Source organism: Harmonia axyridis, chromosome 4, assembly GCF_914767665.1.
Source record: "Harmonia axyridis chromosome 4, icHarAxyr1.1, whole genome shotgun sequence".
Lineage (NCBI taxonomy): Eukaryota > Metazoa > Arthropoda > Insecta > Coleoptera > Coccinellidae > Harmonia > Harmonia axyridis.
The window spans coordinates 42810967-42834440 of record NC_059504.1 but is presented as its reverse complement, the minus strand read 5'-3'; the positions used below and the strand labels follow the sequence as shown (position 1 = coordinate 42834440).

General features: G+C 34.8%; 2 protein-coding genes across 15 annotated transcripts in view; one reads left to right on the top strand and one right to left on the bottom strand.

Moving 5' to 3' along the window:
• The window catches only part of LOC123679041 (voltage-dependent L-type calcium channel subunit beta-2), a 254751-nt gene that overhangs the window by 216937 nt on the left and 14340 nt on the right, over positions 1-23474 (top strand). For 6 of the 12 annotated variants that reach the window (XM_045616372.1, XM_045616382.1, XM_045616381.1 and 3 more), the window contains 8 exons: positions 3781-3900; positions 5752-5950; positions 8391-8622; positions 10431-10695; positions 11293-11460; positions 12835-12946; positions 14476-14517; positions 17593-22673. In XM_045616372.1, coding sequence (XP_045472328.1) covers positions 3781-3900; positions 5752-5950; positions 8391-8622; positions 10431-10695; positions 11293-11460; positions 12835-12946; positions 14476-14517; positions 17593-17792 — 1338 coding nt within the window. In that variant the 3' untranslated portion in view covers positions 17793-22673. Of the gene's footprint in view, positions 1-3780; positions 3901-5751; positions 5951-8390; positions 8623-10430; positions 10696-11292; positions 11461-12834; positions 12947-14475; positions 14518-15392; positions 15472-15614; positions 15678-17592; positions 22674-23474 lie in introns of those variants that run through there. The other 6 variants (XM_045616373.1, XM_045616384.1, XM_045616377.1 and 3 more) reach the window with 5 other exon arrangements.
• The window catches only part of LOC123679039 (sodium/hydrogen exchanger 9B2), a 23643-nt gene continuing 22832 nt past the window's right edge, over positions 22664-23474 (bottom strand). For all 3 annotated transcript variants that reach the window (XM_045616368.1, XM_045616369.1, XM_045616370.1), the window contains one exon: positions 22664-23272. In XM_045616368.1, the coding sequence (XP_045472324.1) occupies positions 22952-23272 (321 nt within the window). In that variant the 3' untranslated portion in view covers positions 22664-22951. The remainder of the gene's footprint in view (positions 23273-23474) is intronic.

Sequence of the window (23474 nt, the reverse complement as noted above, 5' to 3'; positions counted from 1 at the left end):
GATAAAATGGAAGGATTTGCCACATAATTAGAGAAACTCTTTTCACGTGTTTGAGAGTGAAGTTGAAGAAGATGATATGTTTGGCGAACGTAATGATATAGTCAACAGAATTTTATAATTCCGAGCTTTTTAACCGGCTATTCATTTGACATTGTAATTTCTACTGGGGTTAGTATTTTCAGAGGTTACGTATTTTGTAACTCAACGCTGGATATTTCCAATATCAGAGAAATAAACCGCTGGAGCACCCACCGCTTTGCACCGCATCAAGAAAAAACTTCGGCCAATGTATGTTTCCTCGTTGTTAGTTTCTGAAAAAATCAGTCGTCCACAGTTATTTTTTCATAGCATTATTACCTCTCGGAAAGTTTTTATTTACCTTTGCACAGATTAGATGAGATATATTGCATTGCACTGCGAGCTAATGGTCTATCGTGCTTCCATCAGAGCTATTCTTTCCATAACGTAATCTACAGCTCGCCTTCCAGTTCCAGATGAACTCCATGGCTTCAAGGAGGCTATTTGTGAATTTCTTGTCCAAAGCATATTTTGCGTTTGCTAATGATGGCAAGGCATTCCGTCACCAGGTGATCTGGAGTTTCTTGTTCGTTTCCACAGAATCTGAACTCGTTGTTTTCTGTTAGACCCATTCTAATGAGGTGCTTTCTAAGGCGACAATGCCCCGTAAGGAATCCATTGGGGAGGTGTAGCATTTTCTTGCTAAGATCCAGATAGTTTTCAGATCTCGCAGTGTAAAAATTTCTAAGAAAATTTTTGGAATAACCCAACCCTGGAAGATTTCACCTGGGTATTTCTCTTTTTTCTTCCTCCTTTAACTCTTTCTTGTCTCATATTTGCTAATACCACAGAAAATTTCCGACCAATGGAGGAGTTTGTACTCCTTTTCTAGCAAGTGTGTTGTCCTCTTCATTTTCTTTAATTCCTGAGTGACCAGGAACCAAGACGAAAAAGACCTTGTTATTCTTGCCTATTTCCTTCTTACGCATACACAACACATACCGTTTATTCAAAAAAGCTATAATTTCTTATTGAATGTTTACTGTTTCAATCCGAGTACTTATAAAGAGTGTTTTTTTTAGAGCTATAGAACTTTAAATTGCAAAAAAAACAACGATGGATTATTCGATTGACATAAATTTTATTAATTCGCGAGATGATCTTGTGGCATTACATTTTAAATATGATTTCTGGCATATGACCGCCACGGCTGGCTCGGATGTAGTCCAATCTGGATGTCCAATTTTCGATGACTTTTTCCAACATTTGTGGCGGTATATCGGCAATAACACGGCGAATGTTGTCTTCCAAATGGTCAAGGGTTTGTGGCTTATCCGCATAGACCAATGACTTTTACATAGCCCCACAGAAAGTAGTCTAGCGGTGTTAAGTCACAAGATCTTGGAGGCCAATTCACAGGTCCAAAACGTGAAATTAGGCGGTCACCAAACGTGTCTCTCAATAAATCGATTGTGGCACAAGCTGTGTGACATGTTGCGCCGTCTTTTTGGAACCACAACTCCTGGACATCATGGTTGTTCAATTTAGGAATGAAAAAGTTAGTAATCATGGCTCTATACCGATCACCATTGACTGTAACGTTATGGCCATCATCGTTTTTGAAGAAGTACGGACCAATGATTCCACCAACCCATAAAGCGCACCAAACAGTCAGTTTTTCTGGATGTAACGATGTTTCGACATACACTTGAGAATTAGCTTCACTCCAAATGCGCCAGTTTTGTTTGTTGACGTAGCCATTCAACCAGAGGTGCGCTTCATCGCTAAACAAAATAAAATGAATGTAGTGCGCGGTACGTATTCCGCACAGAACCATTATTTTCGAAATAAAATTACACTATTTGCAAGCGTTGTTCAGGCGTGAGTCTATTCATGATGAATTGCCAAACCAAACTGAGAATAAATCACTTGACAGCTGTTAAATCGGTCGCCATCTTGAACAGTAATGCCAACCTAAAGTTATATACCTCGAAAAAAAACACCGCAAGATCAGTAGACCAAAACGTAATTCTCTAAGCTAATCAAGTGTGATAGTAATTTTCAATATGATGCTTGAAGTATCAGTAATATACACAATATTTCCATTTATATATTATTTGAATGGGAATATTGTGTGACTGTGATGTTGTGTGAATGTAATATTGCCAAAGTGAATTTGGCTTGAACCCTGCAGTAAAATACTATATTATTTCATAAGGAGAAGAGTCACTTTCCATGGCGAGCTTGTGTTTATCTGAATTATTGAATGCGAGCCATGAAAAGTCACTTCTCCTACGAATTGTCATTTTTTTCAAACGTCTAGAAAATCATTAAATCAGGAGATCAAACTTTTAATAAGATTTATATTATCGATCGTTATAATTGATTGATTTACCTAGATATGGCTGCCATGCTGAATTAATTTTGACAGATATTAAGTATAATAGTTGATAGTTATCATTGCTAGGCAACACTTTTTCCCCTGGCGGAAGAAAAGTGAAACTTTTCGATGATATTTGAGAAAAAACATTTTTTCCTAATCCCCCTACAGAAAATGACGAAATTTAACTCGCCAACTATGTAACTATGTACATTCAAGTACTATGCAACGTAAAGCTGTGCGATTTACTTTACTGTAAACAGTGAGCGCGATCAACAACCAATACAGTAGGATCTGTAAAGTAAATCGCATGGCGAATAACCAATAAGATAAAACCTTCTGTAGTTGCCACGGAAACGAATAACACCCCGCGTATCTAATAACTTTTTGACGTATCGTAATGTTTATGGAGATGAATGCGATCGTAGAAAAAGTATAATACACAACTCGAGACGTAAGACAATTACGAGCTTCTAGAATTACGCACTCTGCGTTTTGCGGCTCTTGCGTAATATGCTTCTTACAACACTTGTTATGTAATATACTATTATTCAACACAACAACAGCAGTAGGTACAGGTTTGAAATTTTATTATTCTGTGGAGTTTCAAATTATTTGAATATGAATATTTGAAAGATAGAGTATTTCATTGTTTATCTAATGAATTCGAGGATCGTAATCACGAGCTCGGAGGACCAATGGGGTATCATAACTGATTTGTGTACGAAATTTCATCATAGTTTTCGAACGAAGCTCTGTACTGTAGACTCTCGTTTGCTTTTAGACGACTAATCGGGTTTGTTTTGGAAATGGAAGTTAATATTTTTGATTATTCTCTCAAAATTTTCAACCACTTAGCAAAAAATATTAGGGTATTTGGCAAGCATTCAGGATATAACTACTAATTATTTTCTAGCTTAAACAGATTCATTAGTTCCTCACTCAGTTTGTAATACGGTTTTAAAAAATGTCTTCTTGTGAAAAATTGGTCATGGATCTTATGAATTGACTTAACTAATTCTAGGATAAAAAGGAAAGGTAGCGGGAGTATCTTTAGTGACTTAAATGAGGGTTTGAATTACGCGGAATGCCCATCATGCACCTAACAACTGTCTCAAGAGAAAAATCCCTTAGATGAAGATCCCGACTGTGTTCAAACTGAACTGCGTTGTCCCAACTGAATTTCGTTATGGAGCCAGTAGTTGAATCTGTACTCAATCAGTAGTATACTCTCTGTATTTTTCATTTTTTTAAATTACTGGTTCTTTGATACAGTTCAGTTGAGACAACGTTGAACTTTGAAAGAAATGGAAAATAAAAAATCCCTTCTATTCGGAAAGAATGAAACAACCTGTGAAACAACCTACTTATATTTTTTTCAGACAAAACAGGTAGCATTTGCTGTTAGGACCAACGTAGCGTATGATGGTACCCTTGATGACGATTCACCAGTTCACGGTTATGCTGTTTCCTTTGACGTTAGGGATTTTTTACACATAAAGGTGAGTGGAATTTGTTCATGGTTTCTATCAATTGGTGATTAGTATCAAGTCTTATAATTCTACATAAAATGTACATTATATCGCATCAAATTACAAATAAAGGATTTTCAATAAAAGGTTTTTGGTATTGAATAAAAAACAGTTTTGTTTTGAAATTAATCAATAATTTATTTCATTATTAATAAACTTATTGATTGATTGATTGATTGTAAAGCGAAAAGTTTGCCATTAACGATTATTGTGTTAACTGAACTTCAATAGCCTTAAGACCAAAGTTATTCTTGACCGACGCAAACAGTTTCGATTCTTCTCATCACTAACTTGGCTCGAAATATTCAAAATGGAAGTTATTATTGGTAAACCCTCCATAAAATTAAGGCCAAGTCCCTTAGCGACATCATACATCGATATTATTTCATATTTCTTTCCTCCTTAATTATACCATCGGTTAACCACAAGGTGTCTATAGTTTTTGTCTTTTTTGTCTTTAGCTCTATTCACTTCAAACGAGTATTCTGCTAGGGTTTTAAAGGTTATATTTTATATTTGTTTTTATTCTGGGCAATGAAATGGGACCAAATCATCAAATAATTGTTTTGTTATTGGTCTATCTATAATATTCAGTGTAGTAAAAATAAATCCATTATTGTTCTAATATTATTATATAAGCTATTTGTATCTCGCGTTGAATAAGTTTGATCGGCTTCCATTAGATGGCGTAAGAAAGATGAGATTCCGTACAACAAAAACCTTTTTGTCAGTTTTGTGATTAGTTGGCCGAGTTTAGTTTGATCGCGAGTCAAAGCTAGATAGTAGCAAAGAGAAAATTCCCGATATTTCACAGTTTTTCTTCGATAAAGACGAAAATGCAAGCCAGGCGACGGAAAATGTAAATAGAATCTATGGTCCTGATACTGTAACAGCCAATTACGAGCAATTTTGGTTCCGTCGATTCAGTTTCAGTAATTTCGATGTTGCACCACGCACAGGAGGGCCAATTGTCAGAAATGTCGATGAAATCAATGACATTGTCGAGTCTGAACGTCATGTAGGCACTGTTACGATTCCACAAGAGCGAAAGATTGCACAAAAATTGTTTGGAACCATTTGCATAAGGCTGGTATAAAAAAAAGCTCGATGTATGGGTACCACACGAGCTAATGCAAAAAACCTCATGGAACGAATTGCTGCTGAATCGCAACAAAATCTACCTATTTTTGAAACAGTTGGTGACTGGTGGTGAAAAGTGGATCACTTACGACAACGTCAAGCGAAAACGGTCGTGAACCAGCTGAAACGGTGGCCAAGCTAGGATTGACTGTTCAACTGTGTGTTTGGTGGGATTTACAGGAAGTTATCTACTATTATCTACTACGGCACAACTGTTAACTCGGAACCACTGTCAACAATTTGACTGTCTGAAGAAAGCAATCGCCCAGAAGTGGCTAGCTTTGGCCGATAGGAGAGGTATTGTGTTCCATCAGGATAACGCCAGGCCATACATCGATAGTGACTCGCCAGAAGGATTCACCTTATAGTCCGGATCTGGCACCAAGTGATTACTATTTAAACAGAGGCTTGTGAAAATCGACTGTCTCAAATTTTCGTCAATAGGGACGAGAGCTTTTATGAGAGAGGCATAATGATATTTCTTTCAAAATAGCAATAAGTAATCGAACAAAACCGCGTATATTTGACCTAAATCGGATCTTTCAAACTGTGGTAATTAAAGCCTTGTTTTTTTCATGCAAAAATAATGGATTTATTTTAATACACCTGGTATGTGTGGACTGTTTCAGCTGAATCCACTTCGAAGAAAAATTGCAAATACTGAATGATTTTTTTTTCCAGGAAAAATATGACAACAACTGGTGGATAGGTCGATTAGTTAAAGAAGGCTGCGACATTGGTTTCATTCCGTCTCCTGTCAAATTGGAGAATTTGAGGCTTCAACAAGTTGCGACTAGGCCGTCGAAGCTTTACTCTAGCAAAACAAACTTAGGGGGCGCTGGTAACGATGTTTCCAGAGGTAGCACTCCTCCCACGCCTGGTATGTCCTTTCCATCCAACGACGGGTTATTTTTTTGTCGGGATACGATATTTTTTACGTGTTTCTATTGGTAACTACGGTTGAAGAAGATGCGGCATAGCTACGGTGATCTGTAAAACAACGATGTTGACAGCCAGGGCTGCTCTTTTTGTTTAATACACTAATTATTAGGGTACGCGATGAACTATATGTACTTATAACCTTGAGGATCAATATTTAACACCTTTCTATTTCTCGTTATGTATGTATCTACTTCTTGTATAACTTTTAACACCAAACATTAATTTATCCATCCTTTGAATGTGTCAGTTGTAGGTTTCTTAATTGTATCAGTATTTCCTGATTGAACATCAAAAATACCTACTATGGATGCAACTCATTTACCCACTCGAATTTCTTAAGTAGAAATGCAAAAAACAATCCTAATAATTTATCACCGCACAATTCACTATGAAGAAGATTTATTTTCAATTTGACATTTTACAGCAAATATACAATTCTACCCTCAATGATAATGAAATTTTCAATTAATATCTTAAATGAGAGAGTTTGAAATGTTATAAAAGGTCTGACTGATATATTGTAGTATCGTCATATCAACTTGAAATTGGATCATAATCCTTGTTCTATGAACTAAAGAACATACGAAATCTCAAGATTGTGACATTCTGTGTTATAAAGTTTGTTAGGTCATAGAAAAACTTTCATTTTGAGTCCCTAGGAATTCGAAATTTTCCAATGAATTAAAATTTTAGGTGTGTATATAAAATTATAATCTAAAGCCTCCTGCAAGATCAAAATTTCAAAAAACAAAATCTATTATTACAGTCAGAACAGATCTGACCAAGCTGAAATTTTGCATGTAAACTCACATGTAAAAAAAAACGCAACAAGTTAATATTTGGTGCGGTATGAGTTCTCATAGTTTCTTATTTCAGTTCAATTTTCAAAATTCTTTCAGTAGACTGTAGATGAAATTATTAATTTCAACTTGCGTATTGGCTCTTTTGATTAATACTGGTTTATTAGTCACTATACAGGGTTAATCAGAAGTGTGTTGTTAAACCCTAATTCTGAATCATCCTGTAGAATAATTTCGTGGTGAATTTTTTTTGAATTACCAATATTTATCAAGAATTCTTCCTTTTCAATATTTTGTTTTTTGGTTCATAACTCTAAAGACACTTGTTTATTTTCAAGAGACAATTGAACTTGTAATCAACGGTTTACTTAAAGAAAATAAATTTTCCTCAAGAGGATATGCGTAACAACCTATTTGACAATATGATCCAACGGAAGCAGGCAGGAAGAATTGATTCGTTTTGAAGTTTGAGTTTTAAATTGAAATCTTAGTCTACATACTAGGTTGAAATTTAATTTTTGATTATAAAAAAATCTCTCGTATATTCATTCCGATTTTCAAGAACACCTTTATATAAACTAGATATACAGTTCTTTGGTATCAAATGGCGCATTAATGAAGGATCGCTCAAAGGTTCTTGAGGCTAAGCCTAAGCCTTTTCTCCCTTTTTTTAGCGTTGGGGAGCATTTTTGTGAAAAGGACTGAAATAAGATATTGGATGAAAAAGCTTCATTATCATTTGAGAGAGAATGTTTTTTTCAAAAGTGTGAAACTTAATAAACAAAAAAAAATAATTAACAAAAAATTTCGGAGGTTCAAACATTTCGAAGGATAAGTATAAGCATTCACTGAATTTAAAATTGACGACTTCACTTGATGTCTCCACATCTCAGAATTTTAATTTTATTTGTAGGATCTATAAGAAAAAATTAGTTCGCAATTGAAAATTTTGAATTCTGATTTGGTATTTGCTGTAAGAGATTTCCTCTTGGAGTTTAGGTTTTTCAAAGTTTGCAGATATTTTCTGAAGGATAATAAATCCCTGTGTATAATTCGCAGCATTTCACATGCAATGCAGTTCTAATGGAAGACATCCTTAATGAAAAACCAAGGTTTGATGAATTGGTTTTGGATTTTGTACATTACACCAATATCCACCCACACTGTAAAATATTTCAAAAAGACCCTTTAGTGAATTTTTTTTATTAATTTTGATTTATATTCGACAATTCAACGATTCACGAAAGCATTTTTTCTGTACAAATTCCTTATGTTTATTGATATCTTTTTTTCCCGTTTATGTTTTTTAAAATTGTACAGTTGTCGTCCAAGCAAGTCGTGATTCTTGAATATCCTTGTCCCAAATCCTTCATCCTATCTTAGCGACCTCATGACCGTGTCCAAAATATTCCCGGCTTCTTAGAATAGACTAGAAAAAGGAATAGTTAGACTAACATAGATAGTGCGGTAGAAATCGAAAAATATATATTAACACCTTGAGGTTTAAAGAGTTGTTGCTTCAGTTTATTGGCTTTTCCTTCCTTTCTTTCTACATTCATTGATTGTTGATGTTTTCAGGAGACGAATCAGATTCTGTCGGTAACGCAAGGTCTGGTAAGACACTCACGACACCTCCTGCCAAAGAAAAGAAAAAACCGTTCTTCAAGAAACAAGAAACAACCGCTCCCTATGATGTCGTTCCCTCCATGAGACCAGTTGTTTTAGTTGGGCCATCTTTAAAAGGATACGAAGTAACGGATATGATGCAGAAGGCTTTATTTGATTTCTTAAAACATAGATTTGAAGGACGGTAGGTAGCATCATCTAAGAAAGTCCAATGGATACTTTATACATAGGCGTACAACTTTGCTTCCGCCGTTTCTTTCCGAAATTCGAGGCTTTTTTGAAAAAAAAAAAAAACTGGTTATAACGGGTGTTTTTTTCGAGATATATAACTTAAAGTTGGCATTACTGTTCAAGATGGCGACCGATTTAACAGCTGTCAAGTGATTTATTCTCAGTTTGGATTGGCAATTCATCATGGATAGACTCACGCCTGAACAAAGCTTGCAAATAGTGCAATTTCATTTCGAAATTAATGGTTCTGTGCGAAATACGTATCGCTCACTACGTCCATTTTATTTTGTTAAACGATGAAGCGCACTTCTGGTTGAATGGCTACGTCAACAAACAAAACTGCCGCATTTGAAGTGAAGCTAACCCTCAAGTGTATGTCGAAACACCGTTACATCCAGAAAAACTGACTGTTTTGTGCGCTTTATGGGCTGGTGGAATCATTGGTCCGTACTTCTTCAAAAACGATGATGGCCAGAATGTTACAGTCAATGGTGATCGGTATAGAGCCTTGATTACTGACTTTTTCATTCCTGAATTGAACAACCATAATGTCCAGAAGCTGTGGTTTCAACAAGACGACGCAACATGTCACACAGCTCGTGCTACAATAGATTTATTGAAAGACACGTTTGGTGACCGCATAATTTCACTTTTTGAACCTGTGAATTGGCCTCCAAGATCTTGTGATTTAACACCGCTAGACTACTTTCTGTGGGGCTATGTAAAGTCATTGGTCTATGCGGATAAGCCACAAACCCTTGACCATTTGGAAAACAACATATGCCGTGTTATTGCCGATATACGGCCAAAAAGTTGGAAAAAGTCATTGAAAATTGGACGTCCAGATTGGACTACATCCGAGCCAGCCGTGGCGGTCATATGCCAGAAATCATATTTGAAATGTAATGCCACAAGATTATCTTGCGGATAAATAAAATTCATGTCAATCGAATAATCCATCGTTGTTTTATTGCAATTTAAAGTTCTATAGCTCTAAAAAAAGCACCCTTTATATTTATGACTCTAAGTATTGTCCATCGCTGGCCACTATTTTCTTCCATCTTTCGGACGGCCTACGAATCCCTTGTTGAAAAAATTTGTCATCTTTTGAAGCGATCCACGAATCGTTCCAATTTTTTTCCTATTCATAAGACCGGAAGTGCTGGTCAGCCGTTATTGCTTTCGATTACGATAGTCTGTGATTTTTTCAACTCATAATACACTTCGCCGAGCTGGTCCCACCAAATCATTTCCATGACTTTCAGGCGTTTTGAAATGGCTTGTTACGTCAATTCCAAGGATCCTGCCAATTTTGGTTTCGTTTGAAACTAGTCTTGATCAATTTTGCATCTTCGAAAACCTTCTCTCTTCCCCCGCCAAACTGGTCTTCGACGTCAAAATCACCTTTCTTGAAACGTTGAAACCACTTTCGGCACGTTCTTTCTCTATAAGCGGCCTCTCCATAGGTATTTGAGAGTATTTGATGAGTCTCAGCCACATATTTCTTTATATTGAGGCAGAAAATTAAAACTTCCCGCAAATGACGAGAATTTGGCTTGTAAGCTGACATGTCTAATCGAGAAAGACTTTATGTTTATGTTGACGTTATGTTTACAAATACCTCAGCCCATTGTATTACATCTACGATCTATTTATTTCGACTACCACTTACCACTACAGTAATCTATTGCAAAATGGCGAAAGCAAGTTGTACACCTAATATATTTATGAAAGTTATAGTTATTTTATGCTTTTTTCTAGAATCATAATAACAAGAGTAATGGCAGATATTTCATTGGCGAAAAGGTCGCTGCTAAACAATCCTTCCAAAAGGGCTATAATGGAAAGGTCGACAACAAGGTCATCGTGTTTATCTGAGGTGCAGGCTGAAATTGAACGAATATTCGAACTGGCTACAACTTGCCAACTAGTTGTACTAGATTGTGATACAATAAACCATCCTTCACAACTAGCCAAAACATCTTTAGCACCTTGCATCGTTTACCTAAAAATTTCTAGCCCTAAGGTCAGTGATTCGCTTTACTTACACCTTACACCCAGTTCCTGGCACGTTCATTAAAATTTAATGGCGTCATTAAAATTTTAATGAACGTTTCTGCAACAAGGTGTTTGTCATGTATACAAAATAGATAAGGAGCTCCTATTCACTATGTAAGCGATTTCCAGGGAAAATGTATGAAATAAGTACTCCTATTTCCTTGTCCATCAAAGATACAGGATGAAAATTAATATGATGCAATTGTGTATTTTATCTTTCTATTCTTTCGAAGCTAATTTTAATTGATATATTATCTTTTTTCCATAAATTCAATACGAGGAATATAGTTTGGCAAATCTCCCTTTTTAAAAAACTAAAAAACTATGATTGGACTGAAAAAGTTGTAAGCTGTTGAGATATTTCCACTAAATATCAATATAGCGTGAGCAATATATGAAAGATAAGGAACTAAAAATGAAACACTTTTGCAAGTATTTTCATAAATAGCAAAATCAAGAGTATTACATAAACATTTTAATAGTTCGTTGAAGGTTCGTAGGGTTTTGTGTCTTAGCCGTTACATCATCTCTTATCAATGTTTGAAACTAAATGATATTTTCACAGGTCCTGCAGAGACTTATAAAATCGAGAGGTAAAAGTCAAACAAGGCATTTGAATGTACAAATGGTAGCAGCAGAAAAATTAGCTCAATGTCCTCCAGAATTGTTCGATGTTATATTGGATGAGAATCAACTAGAAGATGCCTGTGAACATATTGCAGAGTACTTGGAAGTAAGCATATATTGTTAAAGATTAGTACTCATCAATTTTCCCTTGTGTGATGTCCCTTGTGTTTGGTCAGTTGTGGTAATTTTTGACTATTGGGAGATTTTCCGCAATTAAGTAATTTTATTGGCAGTAGCAGTCATATCTATCTCTTGGTAATCTAGATCTTCATACTTCAGGTTCTTTTGTGGAAATCTAGGAAATATTTCCCTAGAAATATCTGTATTGATTTCTGTAAGGTCTCATGTGCTTGATGAGCTTGTTCTGTTAGAAAAACTACTCATCATTATACTAGCCCGGAACCTTTATGTGACGTAGACAAATGTACCTACAAGAGTTCCAGGAGAAGGAAGAAACTGAAAGAGTAATACTCTGGTGGAATCTTCCTTGTTTGTAACCTCCAAAAAGTTTCTTCGAAACTTTGACTCTACGAGATCCAAGAAGTATCTGGATCTCAATAGAAATATGCTGCACCTCCTAACCTTCCTCATGAGAATGGGTCTAACACAAAATGACGAGTGCAGATTCTATCGGGAGAAGGAAGAAACTTCGGATCACCTGAGGACGGAATGCCTCGCCATAGCTAGCCAACGCAAAACCTGCTATGGACACGAAACTTGTAGAAGAGAGGAATTAGCCTCCTTGAAGCCATCTCAGATATTGAAGTTCATCAGAACCCTGGAACAGGAAGGCGAGCTCTAACGTAATGGAGAGAATAGCTCTGAGGGGGCACAATAGACCATTAGGTCGCAGTGAAAGGAACCTCCTTTATTGAATCTAATCATTATACAACGACCTAGAAACCTCTGAAGGTGTCATTTCTAGGCAAAAAGTTAGGTGCAGAAGTAGCTAGACTACAGCTAGAACACCCCCAAGTCTTCAATGATAAGTTGGTCACTGACTCGCTTAAAAATTCGTTGTCAGCATAAATTTTATCCGTGAAAGCTTTCTTTCTAAGGAGATACAATTCTTCATTGAATTAATTTATAATTAATTGTATCCAATCTGAAGGAATCAAAATGATCAATTTCAGAAATTTCTTTTTTATTATGTTCATTTTCTCAAATTGCATCTACCACATCAATTCCCGGATTATGTTTGCCTATTCGTCTCACATTTGATGTTATTTTAGCTACTGAGATACAATGTGTCCACAATGGATCAAAATATTTATAATTTTTATGAGCTTTCCCATTGTAAACCAATGTTATCATCTCTCTATGGTGTTTTATCAGTATTAAAAAGGCATTATCGACCAAATGAAATGTCGTTATTTGCTGCTAAGATTTGAATGATGCATCTTCTACATAATTTTCACCTGGCCTGTATAATGACATTATTCTTAGTATGAAATATATGAGGTTATGTTACGTTTTTCAGGCTTACTGGAGAGCTACACACCCAGAAAATGCACCAGCAAACGTTCCAAGAGCTATTGTAACTCCACCTCAAGCATCTCCTAGCGGGGACCAAGGAAGACCTACATTACCAGGTACTGAAACATAGTTTTCGTTAATTAATACTGTAACACACAGCAGCTAGTACACTAGATGTAGCTCAATGTGGTTAGTTTTGCTCCCATATCTTCGTAATCATTACTCACATTTCAAAAAAGTATGTCAAAGGTAGTGTCATTCAGAATAGCAGAATAAAATTTCAAACCAATAAAATAATCTAAATTGAAAAAAATAAGAGAATGAGTAGAAGTATATATCAATGATTTTTATATTTTTGTTTTCGATGGGACAAATTACATTATTCATACACTTTCATTGAGTGACCCATTTTTGAATATCAACGTGTTAGTTTGTATAGGTTATGAACGACTGTATAAATTTCATAGATTCAGAATATACCTGTCCTTCATCCTCATTCCTTTCCAAACCATTGAGCTCACATATCATCGATTCTTAGATGGTATTGGAGTACCTAAGGAAAATCAATGAAAGAGACAAAGATAATAAGGTCTGTTTGGTCTGGGTTTCTGATCACTCGAGAATTAAAGGAAATATAGAGGACAACACACTTTCCGGAAAAGGTGCCCAAATTTATTTCATCGATCCAGAACCATTCTGTGGTATAGGTGAATTTACCTACAATAAAGAGGAACGATATGGCGGAATCTTCTTGGGTTGGATCATTCCAAAAATTTTTTTTCGAAACTTTGATATTGCAAGATCTAAGAAGTATCTGGATCTTAGCAAGAATATGCTACATCCCCGGATTGGATGCCTTGCAGAGCATTGCCATCCCAGGAAGCACCTTATGAGTATGAGTCTAGCAGAAAACGACGGGTGCAGATTCTGTGGAGAGGAGGAAGAAACTCTGGATCACCTGGTGACGGAATGCCTTGACATTGCTAGTCAACGCAAAAATGCCTTGGACAAGAGACTTGCAGAAGTGAGGAAGTAGCCTCCTTGAAGCCATACCAGATACTAGAGTTCATCAGAACTCTGGAAATGGAAGCCGAGCTCTAGACTACGACTACTAATGGTGGAAACTACTTTGATGAGGCCACAATAAACCATAAGATCACTGTGCAATGAAACCCTCCTCAAATCTGAATTACTAATTTTGAGGAGCATTCACAAATAGTGCCTTGACTGAGAATCTATTGCTTCATTCACATTTACCTTTGCCATAAGTCAATTCTAAATGAGAGCAATACGATGGTTAAAATTGAAAAAGTTGAATTGAAAAAGAACTCATTCAATCTGGAAATTCATCATTGAGTACATTCTTCAATATTTGAAAATTTCGGTTGAAAAATAATTGGTCTGTTATAAATAACTAGAAGTTATTTGGATGAACATATATAACATTAATTGAAATCCATAGGATTGCCTATGATTATTATGATTCTACCTTAGTGCATCAATTTCATGCATGATTTGTCTTTGAATTCCATCATTGCATTGACACCTGATGAACTATCATAGAAAGACATCATTATTTTTGACATACTTCACTAAGTTAACCCTTCGCATCGGTCCAAACTAACAATTCACTTTTTCCTTACAGCCATTCATGATGTTTACGGCTATTCAACAAATGACCCTAGAGGTAGTCATGCAGGTGTTAGATACATAGGATTGCAAAGTTGGGAATCAATAGACTCTTTAGAATCACTATCTTTCTTGTGAATTATTACACTGCATGATTGTCTTGAAACGCGCCTCTCATTCATTTGGCTCTCGAATATGATCTAGATAGATTTACGCCTAGATACTTTTTATGCCAGCAATATAATTTTAATTCAATACAATTTCGGATTATTCCACTAACTATAACCAGGGTTTTGAGCTATTAGTTTCGTACTGGAAATAGGTATCAGCCTGAAGTAGGAAAGGCTCCTGAAAATATTTTGTATTTTTTTAATTAATTCAAAAAGATACTTTAATATGATACCTAGGTGAACAAGGCGTAAGGGCATTTTTTTTAAGTGAAATTTCAGAGTTTCTCATTTTGTCAAACATATTTGGAGATAGTATGATAGCTTTTAGTTTAACTTTCTGATACCTGGTTATATTTAGTGAACCATTGCTTTAATATTTTTGAAAGCTTTAACTAGAAAACAATGTGGAAAAGGATAAAGTCAGGGTAAACAAATATAGTTATGTTTAACTCGTTGAAACTAAGATTAGATACATATACTTTTGATGAAATTGTAGTTAATCATTTATTTTTGAGAATTGAGAAATATACGGCTTTGCCTTTTATTGAAGTTGACTATGAACTTCGAGATTGCTTAGAGCGAATTTTTGTGGATGATATATATTTTATATAATCGAGATGTTTTAGGAAACGATATTTTATGCTATTGAATGTACTTGATGGGACCAAGTAAGAAAGAAGCACAATATATTATTAAATCATAAATACATTCATTTGAAAGCGACTCATTGTTTTTGTTCTCTCAATCTACTCATATATTTCAGATTTTACTGGTTCAGCAACACCTATAGCAGTTAAATATTAAAAAACCAATTTGAACACTCACCCTATTGTTTCAACAATGTACGAAGCAGGTTCTGTTTTATTTTTGCACGATTTTAATTTGACTTTTTTCTTCTATATTCTGCTTGGCAACAATACTTTACCTACTGCGCTTTTGCTGTGATGCATTCTTGGTTGTTGCAAAACGCTGCAAATTCCAACAGAAACTCCTGGTAGAATTTGGCGTGCTGGTTCTACCGATTTGTTTGCTTAGAGGCTATTTCTTTGTAAGTAGGCTTGGCCGATTTGGTTGTACGATGATTAAAAACTATATTTTGAGGTTAACATCTGAAAGATTTTCTTTGAATATATAGGATGCGCCATAGCCAGATCCCACATTTCAAAAGACTTTAGAAATAAGAGAAGTAGAAGTAGAAGAAGTTTTTCTTCAATAAAGGTTGTACGATTTAGTTTTCAAAAGTTATATGTTTAAGTTAACATGGTCTGAAGTTTCTCAACGGCGAGCAAAAATATTTTTAGTTATTCTTGAGTGACGCAGACGATTCTTCTTATCACTAACTTGTCCCAGCAGCTTGAAGTTTTCTAGCGCAGTTTCACTACTGCCGACCGAAAAGATGCTCCACTAACGACCTAAAACAACTTTGTTTTTTCGAACTGTGGCTGCAAAATTCTCACCATTTTTGTGGTGAATTTCAATAACTTCATTGCATGGTTGAACCATGTATCGTTTCATTGTTAGTAATGGTGTAGTGTTTTTTCAAATGTTGAAAGATGACAGCTTCAAAAGTGACAACTGCCCAGATAGCGAACTATTTAAAATCAAACCTATTATTGGAAAATCCTTTATGTTTCTGTTTGGGACAAGATAGAGATAGATAGAAGTCCACATTACTAGGGGGCATTGTTTTGAGGGGTCCTGATGGTGAAAGACAGGCTCTTCCTCTTTGCACTCATTACAGACTATTTCCAGTTTATGCAGGCTTGCAGAAAGCTCTGTGTGACAAGGGATTCATGGCTTGGCTTTGTTTTCAAACTACTTGGCTTGAGGTTGACTTGATCTAACATCAATAATGAAATGACGAAATGAGAAGGAACCTTGCAAAAAAAACTTTTATTTATTGAACTTATTGTATGAAAGAACCGAAAATATCAACTTCTTTGAAATAGAAACAAAAATTAAATTCCTATGAATCATAACATAATAAAAAAATTAAAAAATGTGGTTTCTTAATATTGAGAAACCTCCACGCTTTGTTTGATTTCATAATTTGCCATCAAGGATCTAAGACACAATAGGCATCTTATAGATTTGTCGCCTAATCTATTGCGGGTTTTTGTGACTGTAAGATCAGCTCTGGAAAATTGCCTTTCAACAGGAGCTGAAGATGCTGGCGTTGACAAAAATCCTTGTTTGGCCGTTTTGGCCAAGTTTGGAAAGATATTTCTAAAACTACCAAAATCTACCGATAGATTTCATAGAAATGTGAGAAAACTATTAATAAAGTTACACAGGCGAATGCTTCAGTCTCTCGGCGCTCGAAGAATCTCCTTATTTAGTCTAAGCGCGTACGAGATTGCAGAAATATATGTCGTGCGACACGTGCATATCAAGTTCAAGTAATATCAAGTAGCTTGATATCAAATCAAGCAATAAACATCTAAAATCCAGTCAAGTCAAGCTCAAGTATGTTATTTTACACGAGCTTGATTTTCAAGTCAAGTAGTTGGTTATAATGTCAAGCTACTTGGCTTGATGAATCCCTATGTGTGACAGTTATAGAACGGTGCTTCCCAATTGAAGTTACAAGAACAAAACCTCATTGCTACGACATATCGTATGATGAGGACTATATTATCGAATGCTTTAAGGTTATACCCACTACCTGAGATCACATTTTCCCCTTCCCTTCCCTCTTGAAATGTGGGAGTTGGCTGTGGCAAACCTTGTTTTGAATAAAAATTCGAAGATTAAATGATTTCAGATGTTCCAAAACTTGTACAATCAATAAGAGTCGTCAGTTTTGAATGGTTTCAGTTTGACCATCACACTTATCACGGAAACAGATTCACACAAATGTTTGAGTTGATTTTGGCGTGAATTGAAACATGAGAAATTGAAGAATTCTTGCCAGTTAATTCGATTTTTAATTCAGAATTTGAAATGTTTCCTTTCATGACCAGTACCCACTTTCCAAACGACCCACAGAAGGACTAGGCTCGAAAGAGAAAGGGAATACGAAGAATATAGTGATAGAGACAGTTTCCCACACCATATGCAAGGAGAAGATTACCGAACGATAGACCGCAGAGAACACAGGACAAGAGAAGAAGATTACGTTGCACATAGAGGGTCCTCAAGACGAGCATTGAATGCCATCTAGTGGAGGCTTACTACGGATCATCCAATTGAAGAAGAAATCCATGATGCAATTTCACCCCAAGAAGAAGAGTATTACAAACCTCAAATTCCCAGAGAGTACAGAGACGATAGATCCGAGAAAAGAATAGAGGCAGATGAGAGGCGTTACAGAGACAGGAGGGAGAGAGATCGAAGGTATGGTGAACAGAGCACGTTATACATGGAAGAGCAGGGGTATACGGAGAGGAGAAGGGGAAGAGGAGCCGGTAAACCGGAGGGGAAGAACTATCGGAAAGAACTGCTCGAAAGGTTTGGTACCATGGGTTTCGAGGACCATGAGAGTCCGTCACATCAAAGGTACTATGATTAGGTCATTTATGATTAGAGGGTAGCTGAAATACAAATGAATTTAGTCTTTTCTCACCACATGTTTTTTTTCTATTTAGTCTCCCGAAACTGTGGTGCCAAATTGAAATTGAACATTCTCCTTGAAAAATAAACAGTAATTTTAATTTATAACTTCGACGGTTTCCAGAATTTTCCATTTTCAATTGAATTCAAAAGAATATTTGTGTTCAATAGGTGCTTCATTTCGAAAAACATTTTCAGATGCCACCAGTGGCGTACAAGGGGGACTTCATGGTCCCTTTCCTCCCCTATTGAAGAATTCATTCTACAATACCAATTACTAGTCGAAATAACAATTGGATATTCAACAAAAACAAAACTTTCACATTCATTTTTTCATCAAAACTGCTTTATTGCAGGAATTGAAACACTTCAATGGGTTATCAGTCTATTTTGAAAAACAAAATCAGTTGCATTGAAAAACAAAATCAGTTGCATTGTAAAATTAATTTCTGCTGAACCAATTTTTCGGTGTTTTCAATTGTAGTATATTTGTATTCATTAAAGTGCAATTATCTTGAAAACGGTCAGTTTTTGCGGATTCAAACTAGTTTTTTCATTTTTCACTCAAAATTGAAAGGAGAATGCAAAAAATGCATAATTTTTTTATTTTACCAGTGGCTTAGAAAAAAGGGGAGAAAAGTGACCATAAGGCCCCGCTTGTACGCTACTAGTCAGTGGCGTACCCAGACTTAAACCTTGGGGGGGATAAAGAAAAAAAATTCTCAAGTTTTCCAAAGAAGTTTGCTTACTCATAATAAGATAGCGATATATAAGGTTGTTAAATAAAATGGATATTCCTCCCGGGGGGGTAGACCCCCCTTTTCTTCCCCTTGGGTACTCCACTGCTACTAGTGGCAACTGAAGATGTGGTTTTCCTTTTGAAAGAATCACCTATTGAACACAAACATTCTTTCCAATTCACTTGTGAAATTTTGGAGAATCTATCTATGAATAAAAATTACCTTTAATCTCAACACTCTTTGACACCCAGTATTTCTGCAACGAACGATATTTGAGGAAAGGAATATTAGGAAAGTCTTGTTTATTTCTCAAGACGAATCTTCTGTTCAAATTTGGCACCATAGGTTTGAGACAGCCTGTATATTTGTTTTTTGCTTAGTGTCCAAATTGCATCTTCTGAAAAGATATCTCAACTCAATAAATGAACCATACAATCCAAAATTTTCTTTCATCGTTTTTCGAGTCATTAGGACCAAAAGTGATCAAACCAGCTACCCTCAACTGGACTGTTCCAATGTGATCATAAATGACAGATATAGAACCTTTGATCGTTTCTTCAAGGGGATGACCCGTACCTATTGTGATTTTACTTAGAGTTTACTTTAGTATATTATAAACTTTAAACATTTGACCAGTGCCATATGTAAGTAATAGCTCAATTTTTATTCAATCTATAACTGAATTGAAGAGAAATATTTAAGCTTTAAACTGTAGCTGTACTAGATTTTCTAATTTTCGTGAGGAAAACATTTCCGATCAATAAATACGAATTGTGGACATTGAATATAATCACTAAAGAACTATAGTGCGTACAATAAGAAGGTGATCAAATGGCCGATTTGAAATTCGATTTTAGGCTCAGATCTGAGCATGTGAATATAGCAATAAATTGCCACGTGATCAAACCTGGGCTGCCGTTCCACAAGCCTACTTGATCCCTTTCTTCATGAACGTTCGATCAAAACGGGGTATTTAGTCGTTTCGATTATGAGAAAAACTGTGATTCAGTTGATTGGAATTTAGCGGATGGTTACAAGTTCCAGTAGTTTTTAGTTTGTTAATCCTACAAAATATTCAACTGCTAATCTCTGGATCTCAGAGCGTTCCCCAATTTCGAACGATCGAAATCTGGTTCTCTGATATCGAATCGTTTTGTTACTTATTTTGTAAGCTTGATTTGTTTCGTGATAAAAATGAATAGCCTAGTCCTTGTATTTTGTATACGTATAATAGCTTTTCTGGAAGAAAGAACTGAACTTTTGATGGAATGTCAGTTTGAATGAGTAGGAATTTCGCTTTCGTTCTAGTTTCAAAATACATAATGGTGATATTACAATTTAAACTTTATGTATTCGACTGATGCTAGAAAAATAATATTCGATTTAAACCTTTAATAATGCACAGCTTGAATTTAAGGTGTTCAAAGATCATAAACTGATCAAGTGTTGATGGCTTTAGAAAGCAACTCTTTCACGTGATATTGTGTATATCTTGTTCAAAAATCTATTCCATATTTTTTGTTTTTGTGTATCTTGCATCAGGTGCTAAAAGGTGCAGCTTCAGGAATTTTTGAGGAGTAATATGCTATAGAGTTGAATTTTAATCTAGTTTGTCGAAATTAAATGACAGTTATTCTCTTTTCACTCAAATAGTGATTAAATAGCTTCTTGAGAAGATTATGAATTTCGAATAACTGCATTTTCAAAATGCAATTTTCGCTTACATTTCTCCTTTTTTTTACCATTACTTCAAATAGGCAAATTTCGATTAATATAAATTTCCATCAAGAAAAATCCCAACCCATCTTTTTGTAATGAATTTCGTAGGTGTAACAGAATGAAACACAAAAATGTTGAATATTTTCATTCACCAAACAAGGAATTGATTGAATTATTGTATTGACTCGAAATGGAAAAAAAACCATAGGATGAAATCCAAGTACGATGTTATATATAGCCTATAAAACTAAAAAATATCTAATCTACCTACATTATTGCTTTTGCTTACTTAATTATTATTTCAAAAAATTGTTGATTTTGCAACCTTCAGAATCTGGATTCCAAGAATAATTTTTATGATACTGTTTTTCTTTTATTATGAGTACCACATAGTTTAAAAAAAAAATTGAATTAAATAAATTGTTTAGAAAACCATTAGGGCAATAACTATCGATGGGATCTTGTTACAGTTATTCCATCTGATTTTAGAATTTGCGAAAAGATTACACATGTCACAGAAGAGTTGTTTTCGAACTCTGTATAGAAATACGCGAAGAGCTTGAATTACCTCATCATAGTTGATATTTTTCTCGTCAGAATGAAAAACTGTATCGCTCGTTTCGATCACCTACAATAAAACATTCTATTCGTTCTAACTATAAAGGATTGGTCTCGATTTGGACGACAAGAGTGTAAAAATGAAGTGAACTTTCGATAAAATATAAATAAATTTTTTGACAATCATCCATCAATAAAATTAGTTTGCAGATCGATTATGTTCAGGATTGTAGGTGATTTTATTTGATTCATTTTTTTATTGTTATCTGTTCAAGAGTTCGCCACTTATAACTCGGAAAAATTGTGTAGTCTCTCTTTCTTTATGAAAATCATCGATAGGTGTTATTGAGATTATGAAAATAGAAACGTTGTGACTTTTGGTACAACAATTTTCCGTCTTGGCTGTTCCACCGACCAATTTAAAAAATTTGATGAACAAAATAATGTAGAGGTTTTGATTTTTTCAAACTAGCTTAATTTGAGGATACCTGTATAAATTTGTTGTATATTGTACAGATTTGATTCAGTTCTTTGTTATCTATAGGTTTATAGTTGTAGAGTATACTCAAATTTTGCTACCATTCAATTGAATTTATTTGCTGTTTCCATGTAGAGAATAGTTTCTCTAAAATTCTTATATAAGATAGAGTTAGGGTTTGAAAGAATTCATAAAATGTTGAATTTCAGAGGAATCTAAAAAATATTCCATTTATCATTAACATTGCCCGTTATTATACTTGTATATATCTATTTTCAGTAAAATGAATTGTATTATTATGCATTCAATGTTATTTTCTGGTAGAGATGATGACTTGGAAACTTATCACAATAACAGTCAGATGACTTTCACAGCTTATTTCATGTTGACGATTGATCTTATGAGCTTTCAACCATCAATTCTTAACAAAAACTTGATATAATGATGTCACAAAAAAAAGATCTTCCATTTCATTTGAATAGATATACGTTCAACGATATGATACCGTTTTAGTGCTTACTTTGGTGAAGTATAATAGGTACTTATGATCATTATCCCTTCTGAAATAGATTGGCAAATAATAAGTGAAATTATATTCATTTCTATATGAACAATTTTTAAATATGATATATGATATGGAGAACTTTTGCATTAAGAAAATTGAAATTCTTTTGTTTTCTCTCAAAGCAATTCACATCCTTAAATTTCCAATTCATCATCTGTGCTCGGATGTGGGATTATTTGTATGATTTTTTTCTTATTGTTACATGGAATAGAAGAATGAATTTGTGTAATGTTATCGATTTGAAATCAGTTCCATTTGAAGAAAAATGTCTATTTCATTCAGGACATCATTTGAAATACTGTGGTAATATATAATATCTGAATGCCTTGTCATTATCGTTTTTCTATCTATTAGAAAATCCACATTAAATGTAAGGATGATGGTAAGCACAATTGATGTGCTCTTTTTTATAAAATAAAAAATACAAAAATTTGATCTTTATTATTCCATAGGAGATGTTTGCTTTAACGGCTATATTTACATAGTTTAGGTTTTGCTTACACTATTCCATATGAATATTATATTTCATACAATTTTTGTTCGTTCGTCGAAAAGTCGACAGCTAAAATTTTAGTTATTCTCATACGAAACTGATTTTCTTCCGAATACTCTTTCTCACAGTAAGTAGATACAAATCATCAGAAAATCGAGTAAATATATAAAAAGGAAGACACAAGCGATGATCGAGTTTTTTTCATATTTTTAAAGCCTCATGTGTTTTCGTCTGTGCTTTTCTCTTTATAGCTTATTGAATTCTCGATATTTGCTGTTTCGATGTCGCTTTTTTCTTCTTCTTCATCTATGATACTTATATCTCTGATTGACGGTCTGTGACTTCTGCGCCAACCCTCCGGTACATCTGGGAACTTTGTTTTTGTTAGGAGACGAGGACCACCTATTGAGATGAGGATTGCACCAGTTGGAGCTGTCAAAAGTATGGATAGGATGCAGACCATAAGTACTTTCTTGGCATACTCGTGCTCTATCGAATCTTCTGCTACGATACCTAGTGTGACTGGGCCAAGTGCTGCCTAAAAAAATGGATAGCTACAAAATTTGATTGATACAGATTGTCAGATGAAAAATACCGAATTTTTTTATCAATTTTAATAACGGTCCTAAACCCTTCAAATGATTCCAAAAGGGAAACATGATTTTTCAAGTACTTGAATTGGAATTTATCTACTTGAAAGATTAGTCGAAAATAAGTTGACCTTATTGCCTTTTATAATG